A 14,906-nucleotide genomic window follows, 5' to 3' on the forward strand; every position below is an offset into this window, starting at 1 on the left:
GTGTGTTTGTGTGTCTGTGTGTGGGAGTGTGTATTCAGCATTGGTGTCAGCATTTGCTTCAACTGTCTGGGGACTAAATGTAGCTCTAAAACATATATTCACAAACACTCTTGCTCCCTCTTGCATTGCAGGTGGGTCAAAGCAGGGCATATTTTAGCATGAGATCTTGGCTGCAGGTGCCATTTTGGGGCTCAGATATTCATGAAGTGTAAACAGGTTTAGAGATGGACTCTGGCTAGTGTAAGGTGGCAGCTCACATAGTCAGCATATGTACTGTACAGTGTAACTCTATCAATGTGTGTGTGTGTGTGTGTGTTTAGGGGACTGGGAGTGCTGTCCACTGGACCCCACTGCGTGGCATGTAAGTCATTCCTACATTGTGTTTTAATCATTTTAATCAACATACATTGTTCACTGACCATTTTACTTCCACAAAGTGATCTTTTTTTAGAAGAAAATGTAGTGCAGGACTTGTAAATTGACTGATCTGTAAACTGTAAATTAGCTGGATTTGTTTGTTGCAGATAGTATGCCACTGTAGCTCACATTGCCAAGGTCATGGGTTCGATTCCCAGGATATGCATGAAGTTAAAAACTGCATAGCTTGAATGCGAATGTATACATTTAAATGCGACGTACATCAGATTTGAGGAATAACAAATGCAAGTGTGCTAAAACAATAACTAAATAGCTATTTACACATTGGTTAACGTTATTAGGACTGTGTGGTCTTAAGTATTATAATGACACATATTTTCTTTGAAATGACATTTTTGTGTTTGCCATCATCTACAAGACAAACAAGAGGGTAAACTAAGAAAGTCGATAGTTAATTAAACTTAACTTTAAAGTGACTGAGAACAGTGGTGAGTTGCGTGCAGTAGTATTTAGTATAACTGAGATAATATTATATATATTTTTTGAAATATTTTGAAATAGGTTAATTTTTAGATATTCCTTTTAGTTAGTAAAGTTTAGTCATTTTTTGTGTTCTTGTGCTTTTTTATATCTATATAATCTTTTTCCATTTTTATTTCCATTTTAGTATTGTTATTTAAGTACATGAAGTGAAACTAAAATAATTTTTTTTCTGTTTCTGTTAGCTATAATGACCCTGGTTGTGTCTGTGTGTGTGAATGTGCATGAGTGTGAAGGTGAGGTAAGGGTTAGGTGTAATGGAATGGTCCTTTCTCTGATGGGATTCATCTCTGCCTTGTTCTCTTTAGCATCCGGTTACATGGCAGCCCTCCAAGGAAGGTGATCATTTAATTGGCCGAATCACATTGAGCAAGCGAACAGCCATGCCAAAAGAGGCTGGGGCTCTGCTAGGGCTAAAGGTGAGGGGAGAGCAACTTGCATAAACATACTGTATAAACACAAGTTCCTCTCCTGACTGTTATGAAGACAACAACTACACCATGTCATGGACCATGTACAAAAAATGAAAACACACACACAATGTACTGCCATTTTTGAATTCTCTGTAGACTTTGCCCATCTTTAAATGATTTGTATGGATACAGGTGGTTGGGGGGAAGATTACAGAAACTGGGAGACTTGGGGCCTTCATCACCAAAGTCAAGAAAGGAAGTTTAGCTGATGTGGTGGGTCATCTACGGGCCGGTGAGTCCAGAACTTCTTTCAGTTTCTCTCAGTTTTAAATAACTAGGCCCCAGCTTCACAAACGGGGCTTTGTTTAAGCCCAGACTAGGCCTTAGTTAAATTAAGAAGCAACTTTTAGAAAAATGCTTTAGAAGAAAACATTACAGGTATGCATCTTGACACAGAACAATGACACTGACATATTTTAAGATATGTCTGAGCAAGATATTTTAAGTTGAGACAGCTAAAACGTGCATTTTAGTCTGGGACCATGTCAAGCCTAGTCTGTGAATCCGGGGGAAGGTCTGTTAATTGATTAAACAGTGTAATCAAGTAAATTACCTTATACAATGATTAAGCAAATGCATCATGTATGGATGCATATATTAGTGGTTCTCAACCAGGACCAGTGCCCACTAGCAAACTTCTAATGTGGCCTCAAGATGACTAATGATAAGATAAAACAAGCTAAACAAGTTCAAATGACTAAAAAAATAAAGATGTTGTACATAAATCACACTTAACATCTCTTTTTCTGTTATAGTCTTGGAAGACCTGGATATATGAGAATTTTAAATTAAGCAATGTAAATTAATATAATCTTAAAACACATAATAATATTCAGTTTGTACTGTATACAGTATATGCACAATTTTAAAATATTTGAATTGTGAGTATACATATTTGTAAAAATATCAAAAAAGTAATGTGAAGTCACAATTTGTTTACAATTGAGTTATTTTCGTTTGTACAGAAACTAGGAGCTGTAGAATAATGTTGTGGGCAATGGGGGTCCTTGGAAAACCACTGGTATATATAAAGAAATGACCCCAAACAAAGAATTTTCATTATTGTTACAAATGAATAAACACAGACCACAAATGTCTTTAGAAGTCAGTATATTGTTTGCATATTGTCTGCATTCTGATGCAAAAGCATGAGGTTATATTTCAATCTTAAACTACTGTTGGTAGGGGAAATACTTGTGTAATGTACTGTGCTAAATTAGCACATTTAATTGAATTGAAATGTATGTATTAAAGGGGGGGGGGGGGGGGGGGGGTGAAATGCTCGTTTTCACTCAATATCCTGTTAATCTTGAGTACTATAGAATAGTACTGCATCCTTCATAACTCCAAAAAGTCTTTAGTTTTATTATATTCATAAGAGAAAGATGGTCTGTACCGATTTTTCCCGGAAAAACACGACCGACTGGAGGCGTGACGTGTGGGCGGAGCTAAAGAATCACGAGCGCCAGTAGGCTTTTGCGTTGAGAGCGTTTGGAAGCTGACATTACCTTGAGGAAAAAACCATCATCCAAAACAAACCATGGCTAACAGTCAGATTCAGCCGTTTATTTATGATCCAGAATCAGATCCCGAGGCTGAAACTGAACGAGAGCAGCAGCAGCAACGACTCGCTCCGAGCGGGGCTCGAACCCGGGTCTCCGATGCGAGGCGGACGCACTAACAAGGAGGCAGAGATATTTTAAGCAGTTTTACTCACCGCCTGCGGTTCCAACACACGATCGTGACCCTTTTTCATTGGGATTGCATCATCCTTAAGAAATAAACGATACGCAAATCCGTCGTCAAACTGGGTCTTGTTTGTAAAACAAGCTTCTTCGAAATGCAGGGAACAAACAAAAACACTTGCACAACTCCGTTGATGCTCTGTAAAAATAAACTCCATCCACTGGTCCCTTAATGCTGTTTTTTCTTTGGTAATCTGTGCAGGGTTGTCTTGCCCTGGCAACCAAAAACACACTCCTTTTGTGACATTTTGCGACGCTCTCGCTCTGATCAGTGAAGTCTGTTGTGCTCTCAGCGCTCTGCTATACGGGAGCGCGCGCTCTTCTGGCAGAAGTGCCTTAGGACCCATATAAGGAAATTCCGCTCCATCTAACGTCACACAGAGCCATACTCGAAAAAAAAACTTTCCGAAACTTGTGACAAACCGGAAGGAGTATTTTGGAACAGAAATACTCCTTCAAATGTACAACTTAATTTTTGAAACTTTGTCCATGTTTAGCATGGGAATCCAACTCTTTAACAGTGTAAAAAACTCAGTATGCATGAAATAGCATTTCACCCCCACCTTTAATGCATTTAGCCCTCAGATACTTTGAACATGTTTAATGAGTGTGTTTAATCAGTGAAATTTCTATTTTAAGAGTTTAATGGTAGTTGTCCTCAGATGTGTGCAGCAATTGAATGTGACGACACACTTTTGGGCTGTTTGTAGGTGACGAGGTGCTTCAGTGGAATGGTAAATCATTACCTGGATTAACCAAGAAAGAAGTTTACAATATCATCTTGAATTCCCAAACAGAACCACAAGTTGAGTTAGTAGTATCAAGGCCAATAGGGTAAGTCTTCTTTCACACATCTTACTGGATACCTGACTGTAAATTATTTTATAATGTTTCCTGGGGTGCACTTATAATCTTAGTCTGGTTTTGTCTACAAAATACAAAATACAATAGGTTATTTCTGTTTTTATATTCTGTTTCTTGATGTTGGTCTATAAAGTTAGCACATATTTTTGCTTCAAAAAAAGGTTTTTCTTTACCTAACGGAAGCATCGTTTATGTATCTTTATATGACATGAGTTAGTCATAACACACTTCCTCGGATCACATATAATGATGACACATATAGAGGTGAATTGTGATGATCACAATTATCCTGATTTCAAATTCTGGTGTTTCAGAAAGCTAAAAAAGAAAAATGCTTATTTTAAAATGGGGAGTTAGTGGTGAAAATTTATTTTCATTGTAGATGAACACTTATGTGGAAATATCAAGAATATTTTGATTCTACATTTGATAATAATTTATTCTAGTTGGCCCAATTATTAAACAAGAGTGTTTGAATAGCTGTGCAATAAATGTTTAACTTTGTATTGTTTAGTTTTCACTGTAAGCCATTATACTCTCCTTTGCTCTGTCCTCCCACCTCTTTAAAAGATGTATTCATTGATTTCTCTCCAAACACTTGCAAAAAGTGTATAAATCCTAGCTGCAAGTAAAACACAGTCCAGGTCTAAGAGGTGCTGTGATTTTTTGATTAATTTGAATTCTCTCCTCTTTTGCTTCTGTCTTCTGTCCATAAAGCCCTTATAAAGAGCACACCTCTCTTCTGTAACCTCTGGCCGATGATGTTTGACTTGAAACTATTTGTCAGTGTGTCTAGATTATTTGGACACCTAAATTGCATGTAAATGTCTGTTAAATGATACTAGAGCTGTTCTGTCAAAAATATCATTTTATCATTTAAATCCTAACAAATGTCAAATATATGATTTTGCTATATTGTTTCAAAATAAATGACACTATATATGATACTTGTTTGTATAATACAAAAATATTTATACATTAAATATGGCTTAAATGCCCAAATACACTACCATTCAAATGTGTAGAGTAAGTTATTAAAAAAATATATATATATATTTGATTCAGAAAGCAGGCATTAAATTGATCAGAAGTTGATATAAAGACATGCATAATGTTACAAATGATTTCTGTTTAAAAGAATCCTGAAAAAAGTGTATAATGGATCCCACGGAAAATATCAAGCAGCAGAACTGTTTTCAATATTAATAATAATATGAAATATTTCCTGAGCTCTAAATCTGCATATTAAGATGATTTCTACAGAATAATGTGACAATGATAAATAGAATAATTCCAGCTGAAAATGTAACTTTTCCATCAAATAAATAAATTACATTTTAAAACATGTTTAAATATATACACAGTTATTTTAAAATATAATATTTACAAAATGTAATACTTTTTTACTGTATTTTATATAAATAAATGCAGCTTAGGTGAACATAAGTTGCTTATTTTATAAACATCTTACCGACCAAAACTTTTGAATAGTAGTGTACTTGACAACTAATATATGGATTTGTTTTTTTTCAGTGATATACCACGAATACCAGAAACATCACACCCTCCATTAGAATCTAGTACGTACTGAATCAGCTGTGCACTCTTAACTAATGTGTCTTTTTTTTAAATATGCAAACATTATTCTGATGTTTTCAACACTTGGTGTTTCTTGTCCCTCTGCAGCAGGTTCAAGTTCCTTCGAATCACAGAAGCTGGAAAGACCCTCTATATCTGTCTTGTCCCCATCCAGCCCGAGTGGTCTTAGAGATGCCCCTCAGCTACTGCCTGGACAGCTGTCGGTCAGTACATACTTAAGTATGTATATTCACAGTGTTGTGCTTAGAGTGTTTGTTTATTCGCTGTTTATGTATTTATGTTTTGTAGGTGAAAATGTGGTACGATAAGGTCGGGCATCAGCTGATAGTGAACGTATTGCAGGCTATCGACCTGCCACCCAGATCAGATGGACGACCCAGAAACCCCTATGTCAAAATGTACTTCCTGCCCGATAGAAGGTAAATTAGATGTTTACTGTGGGGTTTGTTTTATAGTTAAGCAATATGGTGTTGTATCGACTGCAAACATAATTTTTTTTTTATTGTGACAACTCTGTACACTAATGTTCAAAAGTAAAATGAATACTTTTATTTAGGAGACTGCATTAAATTGCATTATATTGAATAAAAGTGACAGTAAAGACATCTAGTGTTACGAAATATACACATTTAAAATAAATTCAGTTTTTCTATAAACTTTCTATTCATTAAAAAAACACAGAAAAGTTTCAACAAATTTGTTAAGCAGCACAGCTTCTTTCATTAATAATATTCAAATATATGAAAATAGCAATATTTTTAAACAATATATATTTAACATTGCAATAATATTTCGGAATATTATTATTTTTATTTGTGTTTGAGCAAATAAATGCTGCCTTGGTGAGACTTCAGAATAATAATAATAATTAAAAAAAATAAAAAATAAAATAAAATAAAAATTTGTAAAGAAAACCATTAAAAAAAGTGTAGCTCAAACAATTATTATTATTATTATTTTTTTTTTTCTGATATGTGCATCAAGCAGTTTTAATGTTCTTGTTTTAATGTTGTTTGTGTTTTACTTTAGTGATAAGAGCAAGAGAAGGACGAAGACAGTAAAGAAAAGTCTGGAGCCCAAGTGGAACCAGACATTTGTGTACTCTCATGTCCATCGCCGGGATTTCAGAGAACACATGCTGGAGATTACTGTGTGGGACCAACCCAGAATACAAGCAGAGGAGAGTGACTTTCTGGGAGAAGTATGAAGCATATGTTAACTTTGACCATTTATTTGCAGCATGAATTGCTCTGAAAACATTGGTACGGTATCAAACCTGACTGTCTGCGGTTTCTCCTGTCTTTGAACCTAGATCCTAATCGAGCTGGAGACTGCCCTGCTGGATGACAAGCCTCACTGGTACAAGCTGCAGACACACGATGTCTCTTCCATCCCACTGCCGCACCCATCGCCATACCTGCCCCGCAGACACGGACACACAGAAACACCCACCAAAAAGCTGCAGCGTAAGTGGATGACCTCACATCTGAAAGAGTTTGAACACACTCGATCACTTTCTGTCCAAGTGCTTTTTTCTTACAGGGAGGAAATGAGCAAGAATGATTTTAATTTCATCTGTCGATCCTGCTGTTTATTTGCAAGCATTGTGAGCTGTCAGCAACTGTGTATGTGTCCAATTGAAAAACTCTTCTCCATCACTTGATCATAATTAGAAAAATTACTGCTGCTGTGATCAATAGAAAATGTACACAAATATCTGTACCATGAACGATAATAGTTAATTAGCCTAATTTGCATACAACTAGGTGCGAATTCTGGATACCTAATTTAAAAATGCATGTTGTGGCACCGTATCAGCTATTTATAATAATATTCAAAAGTTTGGGGTCAATGAGATGTTTGTTAAAGAAGTCTTGTATGCGTATACATTATGCATTTTCTTGATATAAAATACGGTAAAATCAGTTATATTGTGAAATATTATTACAGTTTAAAGTCACTATTTTCTATTTTAATATATTTTAAAAATGTAATTTATTCCAGTGATGGCAAAGCTACGTTTTCAGCATCATTACTCCAGTTTTTGTGTCACATGATCCTTCAGAAATCATAAAAAAAATGCTGATTTGGTGCTTAAAATTAATTTGGCTGATATGGTGCTGGATACTTCTTTTTTTTATAGAACCACCAAAACTTGTCCCTGATTTTGCTTGCTTGTGAGCAGTATATGAATATGAGTTTTGCGCTGAAATACTGCACAATATTGTGAGGCACAATCGTTTAGTAAATTCGCCCCCTCAGTGTTTCACAGATTTACCAAAAGCTGAAGAGGTTGTGGGCAGTTAGATTAAAATAGATGAAGTATTCCTTCACTTTCTAAGATTTTAAGTCAAGCCAGAGATATTATCATAATTTCACCATTACTAATCTATATACAAGTAGGTGAAGGACAATCATCAAACATCAGTTAAACATCAACATATCTTTTAGGCCAAGGTCCTGAAATACATCCATTCTCATTAATATGTTTGGCATTGTCTCACAATATTCAAGGGTTTTCATGTCTGTTCTGTCTGTGCGTTCATGCGGAGGTATGTTTTTGAACCGTGCTGCCTGTGAGTTAGTGTGTAGGAGTGTGGCCCATGGGTACAGTGTATCCACAAGACATATTTTAGTATGCTATTTTATTGCTTGCCTAACAATGGATTACTCCAACAGTGCTTTGTGTGCATTCGCATCTGTATCTCTGTGTGTGTGTGTGTACATCTATGCCTGTGTGTATTCTGTATCTGTGTGTGCAGGCTCGCAGCGTATTACAGAAACTGATTGTGATGATGGTATTGGTGTAGTCGCCACAGGTGGGTGGGAGGGGCCAAGGCAATGCCAACCTTGGCATTTCTCTGTATTTTGTGCATTAGAGTACCCCAAAAGAGAGAAGCAACCAATAGCAGGCCTTCCCTTCCTTCAGAAGTCACTGCTGTTGTGCTGGAGACACTGCACCATTCACCGATCATGACACATCTGACATGTTTCATTCATCCCATACTAATAAACTAACTACTTTGTACTATTATGCATTAAAAATGAATATAAAGTGGTGCTTATTCTAAATGGGGGATACACTAGCTATCTGAAATGTGTTCTGTCTCCAGTGCTTTTCTCTGTAGTTTAGTAGTTTAGACTTGAAGAATAATGCACATATTATCACACATGCATGATCACAATGGGAAATTGTAAACGGGAGGACTGCTTCCTCATGGTGGTGCTAAACATTTTATTTTGCTTCTGCATGGTAGAAGTTAGAAAATGACAAGTCTTTGTGTTACAGTGCCTTTGTGACATACCTTGACTTCATTCTCCATAAAATATAAGCATACTGCAATTTTAAAAAAGTTGATATAGTTTTTTTGTGGCAATGATTATTTTTTTTGGCTGTTTTTATGACCACCTTTGAACTTTTGTAAAGTTACATTTACATTTTGTTTGTACATAATGTTATTACTATGATTTAAGCAATGAAGTTATATTTATTAATGGTTTTATTGGAAAAATAAATGGTGTCAAAAAGAAATTCTGTTGAAGAAAAAAAAACAAAGAAATGTATTTTTCAGTTTACAGTACTTTGCTATTTAATGAAGAAGTACATTCTTTGAAAACAATGAATGAATGTTTTGCCACTAAGCCAAGATTATTCTGTCATGTTCTAGTTTGTGAAAAAATATGTACAAATGTAATTGTAGAAAACAATTTATTAAATAATCAAAAAAAAAAAATATAATAATAATTATATATTATTTATTTTTATTTTTTTTATTTTTTTTATTTTTTTGACTGGTAGTGTATTTACATGTATATTTAGAACCCAAATTGTCCTTGAACTGTCAAAAGCACACATTGTTCACAAATGAATATAAGGAGAATGGACAAGGTATTTTAATTAGCTTGCATGTCTTGTTAGATATGGTCTAACATATTATGTCAATCATTTTATTTTTTGGATGGGTTCTAATATGGGGAATGTGGTTTGGCAAGCCCGGTGACTGCATAAGCAAAACCTGAATTTTCCAAACAGGCTTTCCAAAAATTTGTCTTTAATGCTGTTTTTGCTTTTTCATCATCACAGCTACAGAGAACCGATCAAGAGAAAGAGAACGGGACAGAGACAGAGACCGAGCAACTACATTAGAGGTTCCACACCAGATCAGGCCAACTCAGTATCGCTCACGATCTGTGTCCCCACACAGAGAGGAGAGCAGGGAACGGTCCCGCCCGGCCAACGTTCCTGCACAGAGGTACATCCCTACCTATTGCTAGGACTTATCATTTTCCAAATGATTGTAACCTGCATTAAAACCCTGGTTTCTCTCCGTCTTGCTCTCTAAGGAGTCTGGATGAGGTCCAGCACAGCCGGCGATCCCGTTCCCCAACACGCTACCACGATCGTGCCCGTGTGCAAGAGAGAGATTACGTAGATGACAGGTAAATAGAAACGTGCGGGCCCAAGCGAGCATGTACAAGTGTGCCTTATTGTGAATAATCACTTCCATGTGCTTTCATTTACTTCCATAAAAATACTGTTTCTTGAACACCATTAAAATGAGTTTTTGGAAAGAGAAATAACATTTTCCAGACTTGCTAATCTACAAAGGACTACAAAGCACCATTTTCAGAAGGTGGGTTAAAGCCAAACCACATGTGACTGGGTGTCTTTGAAAGGATTGAACGCCACTAAAGGGTTTGTGTGGACAGAGATGATCGTACAGGAAGATGCATCTTTTTTAACCTTTGTGCATTGTTCTGACTTTAAAGGTTTTTACGCTTCCTCTTCTAACTCACTTACTGGTGCCCATTTTTTCTTTTATGTTTGCTTGTTTATCGGTCTTTTTTGTTTTATTGTTTATTTTCGTATGTGTCCTCCATCTCCATAGTAATTGCAGTGAGGTCATCTTGATACACAGATCAATGCGGGGTAGAAGCGCAGAGTGTCTGCACACCCAAAGGTAAAGAAAAGGCCAGAATTGAACCACCAATCTGTAAATGATACTATTGTTGTATTCAGACTACTGTGTAAATCAATATTACTATCTTGGTGTCATAAGAGCTGGTAATATCATTTTCATTCTGAAAAGCCTCCTTGTACCTGTTTCTTTCACCTAGCCTGAAGTTTATTCTATTTAATTAAACCAGCCCTGAATGTTGATGCCAGTTTCTCTCTCTCTCAAATGCTTCGTGTCAAACTCTTCGGCTCTCCACTCTAATATTTCAGAGCAGCTCGTTGACAAGAAACATTACAAGCTGAACTTTCCACTTGCTTTTGGCGTACAGCCTTAAAGACGAATACCTCGTCACGACAACCATTAGCTTTCTGAAAATAACTATCTCATTTTGCTCAAGTGTCATTTTGACACGTTTATTTTTATTCTGTTCGTTACTGACCGCGATTTAATTCTGAGTGTGTTTGACAGAAAAAACATGATCTAGAATGAGGGAGTTGCCTCTGGAGTGATCTTTGCATGTGTGACCTTTGACATCCTTTTGCTGTTTGGGGTGGAGTAACCACAGCTGTGATTTTGATACATCTTTTGTTTCCTTCTTGCATGCTTGCATGTTAATGCAGTTTTGGCAGGAGTTCATCTAAGTACAGTAGCACTCTGCCTCCCAAGATGCCTTTATTAGTCAATGGAATTCATAAGGATATTTACAGGTAAGGCGGCCAAAAAAGAACACTTAAGCCATGGCATCCTTTCTGACTAATGAGGATTTTATAGCATCTGTGACGTTCAAGCTCGCTCAGATCTCCAGAGCACTTTTATTATGGATTAGCTCATGCAATATACAGAATACTGGTGCATACATTTTTTTTTATCATTGTCAAATTCTGACACAGTATGTTTTCATACTGGATGTGCATGTTAATGTTGTAAATTTAGAGTAATAATAATGGTTCCCCTTGAAGTGCACTTAATTGTATTGAATGTGCATTTGTACTTAAAACCTTAAAAGTATATATTTTAATTATACTCGTAATACTTTTAATATATACATATACTTTTAAATGATAATATAATAATTAAAGGCTAGTTAATTTGTACTTAGAGAGTACATTTTTACAACTGTTTCTTTTTTATATACATCCTTAAGTACACTGTTAGAAATGATACTCTACTTGTCATATTACAAGTTTTACTTTTTTGAAGTACATTTTAAATCAATGTTTTAATAACAGTTTGTCGTAACTAAAAGAAGTACACTTATTTTGCTGTAACATGCTTAAGCACTTAAATGCATAATTTAACTGTGCTGTGTTATTAGATATTAAATTTAACATTTAAAAGATTTCAACTTTTATTTATTTAAAAATATTTAAATACATGACATACAAATGACAGGGATATGACCTGAGTTTATTTTAGTTTTCCATGAATGTTTGTCAGTACATTCAGCAGTGCACTTGACTGAATTTCAAAGACAATAGAATTGCTTAAAACATTCAAGATAAAGATGTACTTCAGTCCTATTTAAGTGGGTTAAATAAGCACTCTAAAGTTTGGCTAACTGCATTTCATATAAATGTAAGCTATAACAGAATGTCATAATTTTGGTCACACTTTATATCTATTAACAAACCATTAACCATGACTTTTGCCTCAATATACTTCTGATTTGCTGCTTATTAATAGTTAATATGGTCGTTGTTAAGTTTAGGTATTGGGTAGGATTAGGGATGTAGAATATGTAGAATAAATGCTTTATAAGTGCTAAACATCCAATATGTTAATAAAAGTCATGCTTATAAGCAAATAATTGGTTCCTATACTGAAGTGTTAGTATAATTTTTTTTATTTAATTCCAGTTAACGTGTATGAAAACATCACATTCAGTTCACACTTAAGTATGCTCTTTTGAAAGATGATTATTTCTGGTATAAGCATATGCTAAAGTTGGCTGCTTTTGTCACAAGGGTTCATAAAAAACAGCACATTTGTATTTTCCACATCGTCGTATGCCATATCTAAACAATAGTGTAATATTGTAGTCATTGAGCTGGAGATTGAAGTACAGACAATCCTGTTGGAATCTGCCACTGTTAGATGTTAAGATGGTAAGTGAATGTGAGTGTTTTCTATCTGACTCTGGTGTTCTGGTTTCTGTGGATGTTTAAAGTAGCATCTGTATTCTAAAAGAAACAATTTATTTGAAGAGTTAGAAAGTAAATCAGCGTTAGCTATAAACATCTTGAGGCATGTCCTAACCTGGCGCGATGGGACAAGCTACAGTATGTGTCTATCCAAACCAAGTATGTCCATAATTCCTGGAGAAAGCTATCCTTTAGCATTCCCTTTAATTGGGACACAGTGTTAAACATCCAACATTTCTCCACAGAAAACATGGCCATGTGATTATATTTTATAATGTTTTTTTATTTATTTATTTTTTTGGTCTTTTTCTGTAACTTATGTTTGCACTTGTTGGACTTTCATTTGTGTTCAGCTTAACACTTCCTGCATGCCTTAAGTCAAAGTCACGGCTGTCTGTGGTCACTGCCACTCAACGTACAGTCACACGTCGAGTTCTTAGGTGCACAGACAAGATCACCATTAGCCATATTAGGTAAGGGGTCGAACATGTCAAAACCCATTTTTTATATATAAACATCAAACATTCAAGAGCCAGCAGCTCCTCATTCTGAATGTTAGCAGAAAATTCAACCATTATCTCACTCAACACATTTTAGCAGCTCTCTTGACTTCCTCCCCTTAAGACTTACAGGTTTGCTTTTAATTTTTTTTGGACCTAATTTTTTTTTCTTTGTCATCTTCCTTTTTTCTCTTCTTTCTCCATTGGATGGCATGTTGTGTCCCTAGTGATCTCCAGCCCTCTCTTGACAGGGTTAGAAGTGCTAGTACCAACTGTCTGAGACCAGGTTCTAATTCCAATTCACCTGAACGAGACAGGTACACTATTTTGAATCAGATTATTTCAGTTTTGTGAATTTGTCATTAATATCATCCACATACATTTAAGGACACTCTTAGATTGTTCCTTCGTGATGTCCTTTAAACACAGCAATCACTGGGTCTTATTTACTAATGTGCATACACGTGTTGTTTTGCTTAAAATTTGTGTGCAAACACAGAAATCTTCCTTTTTTGGAAAGTTTTTTATTTTTACATTTTTTTTTATGGATAAAAGTTAGAACAAACTAAAGCCACATATACAAATCCTTGTGGCATTAGACACATTAAATTAGCTAAGTTAAATTTTGGTCACATTTTATTTTAAAGTCCGATTCACGGTATTAACAAACCATTAACCACAAATTTTGCCTTAATAAACTCCTAATTTGCTGCTTATTAATAGTTATTAAGGATGTTGTTAAGGTTAGGTAATTGGGTAGTATTAAAGATGTAGAATATGGTCATGCAGAATATGTAACTTATATGTACTGATAAACAGCCAATATGTTAATAATAAGCAAGCTAATAACCAGTTAGTTAATAGTGAGAATTGCTCCCTATAGTAAAGTGTTAGCTAAATGTTTATATAAATCAATTGTATTTAAAAAGGTTGGGGTCATTAAGATTTTTTCTGTTTTCAAATCTCTTAAGCTCACAAAAGCTGCATTTGTTTAATTGAAAGTACAGTGATATTGTGAAATAATATTGCAATTTAAAATAACTGTTTTCTATTTGAATATATTTTAAAATGTAATTTATTCCTGTGTTGGCAAAGCTGAATTTTCAGCATCACTTCTCCAGTCTTCAGTATCACACGATCCTTTAGATCCTATGCTGATTCTTTTAATGATCAATGTTGGAAAAAGTTGAGCTGCTTAATATTTCTGTAAGAACTGGGATACTTTTGCAAGTATTGGTAAATAAAACCCAGTGTGTCTACGTTAATGTTAATGTCAAAGTAACATACCACTGTTGGGTCACCCACTTTGCACTGCTCTGTTAGCGTCCAGTGACTCTTATGGCCTGACAGTTTTGACTTTGATAGGGAGCATATATCCAACCACTCTAGCAGGAGAAGTGTAAAAAATGAGTCCCCTGAATCTGTGCATCTTCTTATATGTCTGACATGACCGTTGTCACAGTCTCTGAATTGACTTCCCGTGTTTCTTCCATCTCCACTTTCAACTCTTTGGGTGTTTGTGGATCACACACGCACACACTCACGCAGGAGCACCCAGTCTCTGCCCCGTACCAGACCCATGAGCCCCAGGATCCTAATTCAGCATGCCTCCCCAGAAGACGACAGGTATCCGTCCTGTCCTCCAGTCCTATTGCTAAACCTCTCTGCTCTTCTAACATGTCCATGGGACTAGATAGTGGATGTAACT

At 35.5% G+C, this 14,906-nt stretch overlaps 1 protein-coding gene across 2 annotated transcripts in view; it reads left to right on the forward strand.

Moving 5' to 3' along the window:
- The window catches only part of rims1a (regulating synaptic membrane exocytosis 1a), a 68,122-nt gene that overhangs the window by 41,024 nt on the left and 12,192 nt on the right, over positions 1-14,906 (forward strand). Inside the window, exons 7-23 of one of the 2 annotated variants that reach the window (XM_026223850.1) lie at positions 321-361; positions 1,227-1,337; positions 1,524-1,623; positions 3,847-3,970; positions 5,534-5,580; positions 5,687-5,802; positions 5,888-6,018; positions 6,629-6,800; positions 6,912-7,065; positions 8,362-8,418; positions 9,684-9,852; positions 9,944-10,039; positions 10,489-10,560; positions 11,178-11,264; positions 13,052-13,171; positions 13,426-13,515; positions 14,747-14,824. In XM_026223850.1, coding sequence (XP_026079635.1) covers positions 321-361; positions 1,227-1,337; positions 1,524-1,623; positions 3,847-3,970; positions 5,534-5,580; positions 5,687-5,802; positions 5,888-6,018; positions 6,629-6,800; positions 6,912-7,065; positions 8,362-8,418; positions 9,684-9,852; positions 9,944-10,039; positions 10,489-10,560; positions 11,178-11,264; positions 13,052-13,171; positions 13,426-13,515; positions 14,747-14,824 — 1,765 coding nt within the window. The remainder of the gene's footprint in view (positions 1-320; positions 362-1,226; positions 1,338-1,523; positions 1,624-3,846; positions 3,971-5,533; positions 5,581-5,686; positions 5,803-5,887; positions 6,019-6,628; positions 6,801-6,911; positions 7,066-8,361; positions 8,419-9,683; positions 9,853-9,943; positions 10,040-10,488; positions 10,561-11,177; positions 11,265-13,051; positions 13,172-13,425; positions 13,516-14,746; positions 14,825-14,906) is intronic. The other variant, XM_026223851.1, reaches the window with a different exon arrangement.

Source organism: Carassius auratus, chromosome 38 (genome assembly GCF_003368295.1).
Source record: "Carassius auratus strain Wakin chromosome 38, ASM336829v1, whole genome shotgun sequence".
In the NCBI taxonomy this organism is placed as follows: domain Eukaryota; kingdom Metazoa; phylum Chordata; class Actinopteri; order Cypriniformes; family Cyprinidae; genus Carassius; species Carassius auratus.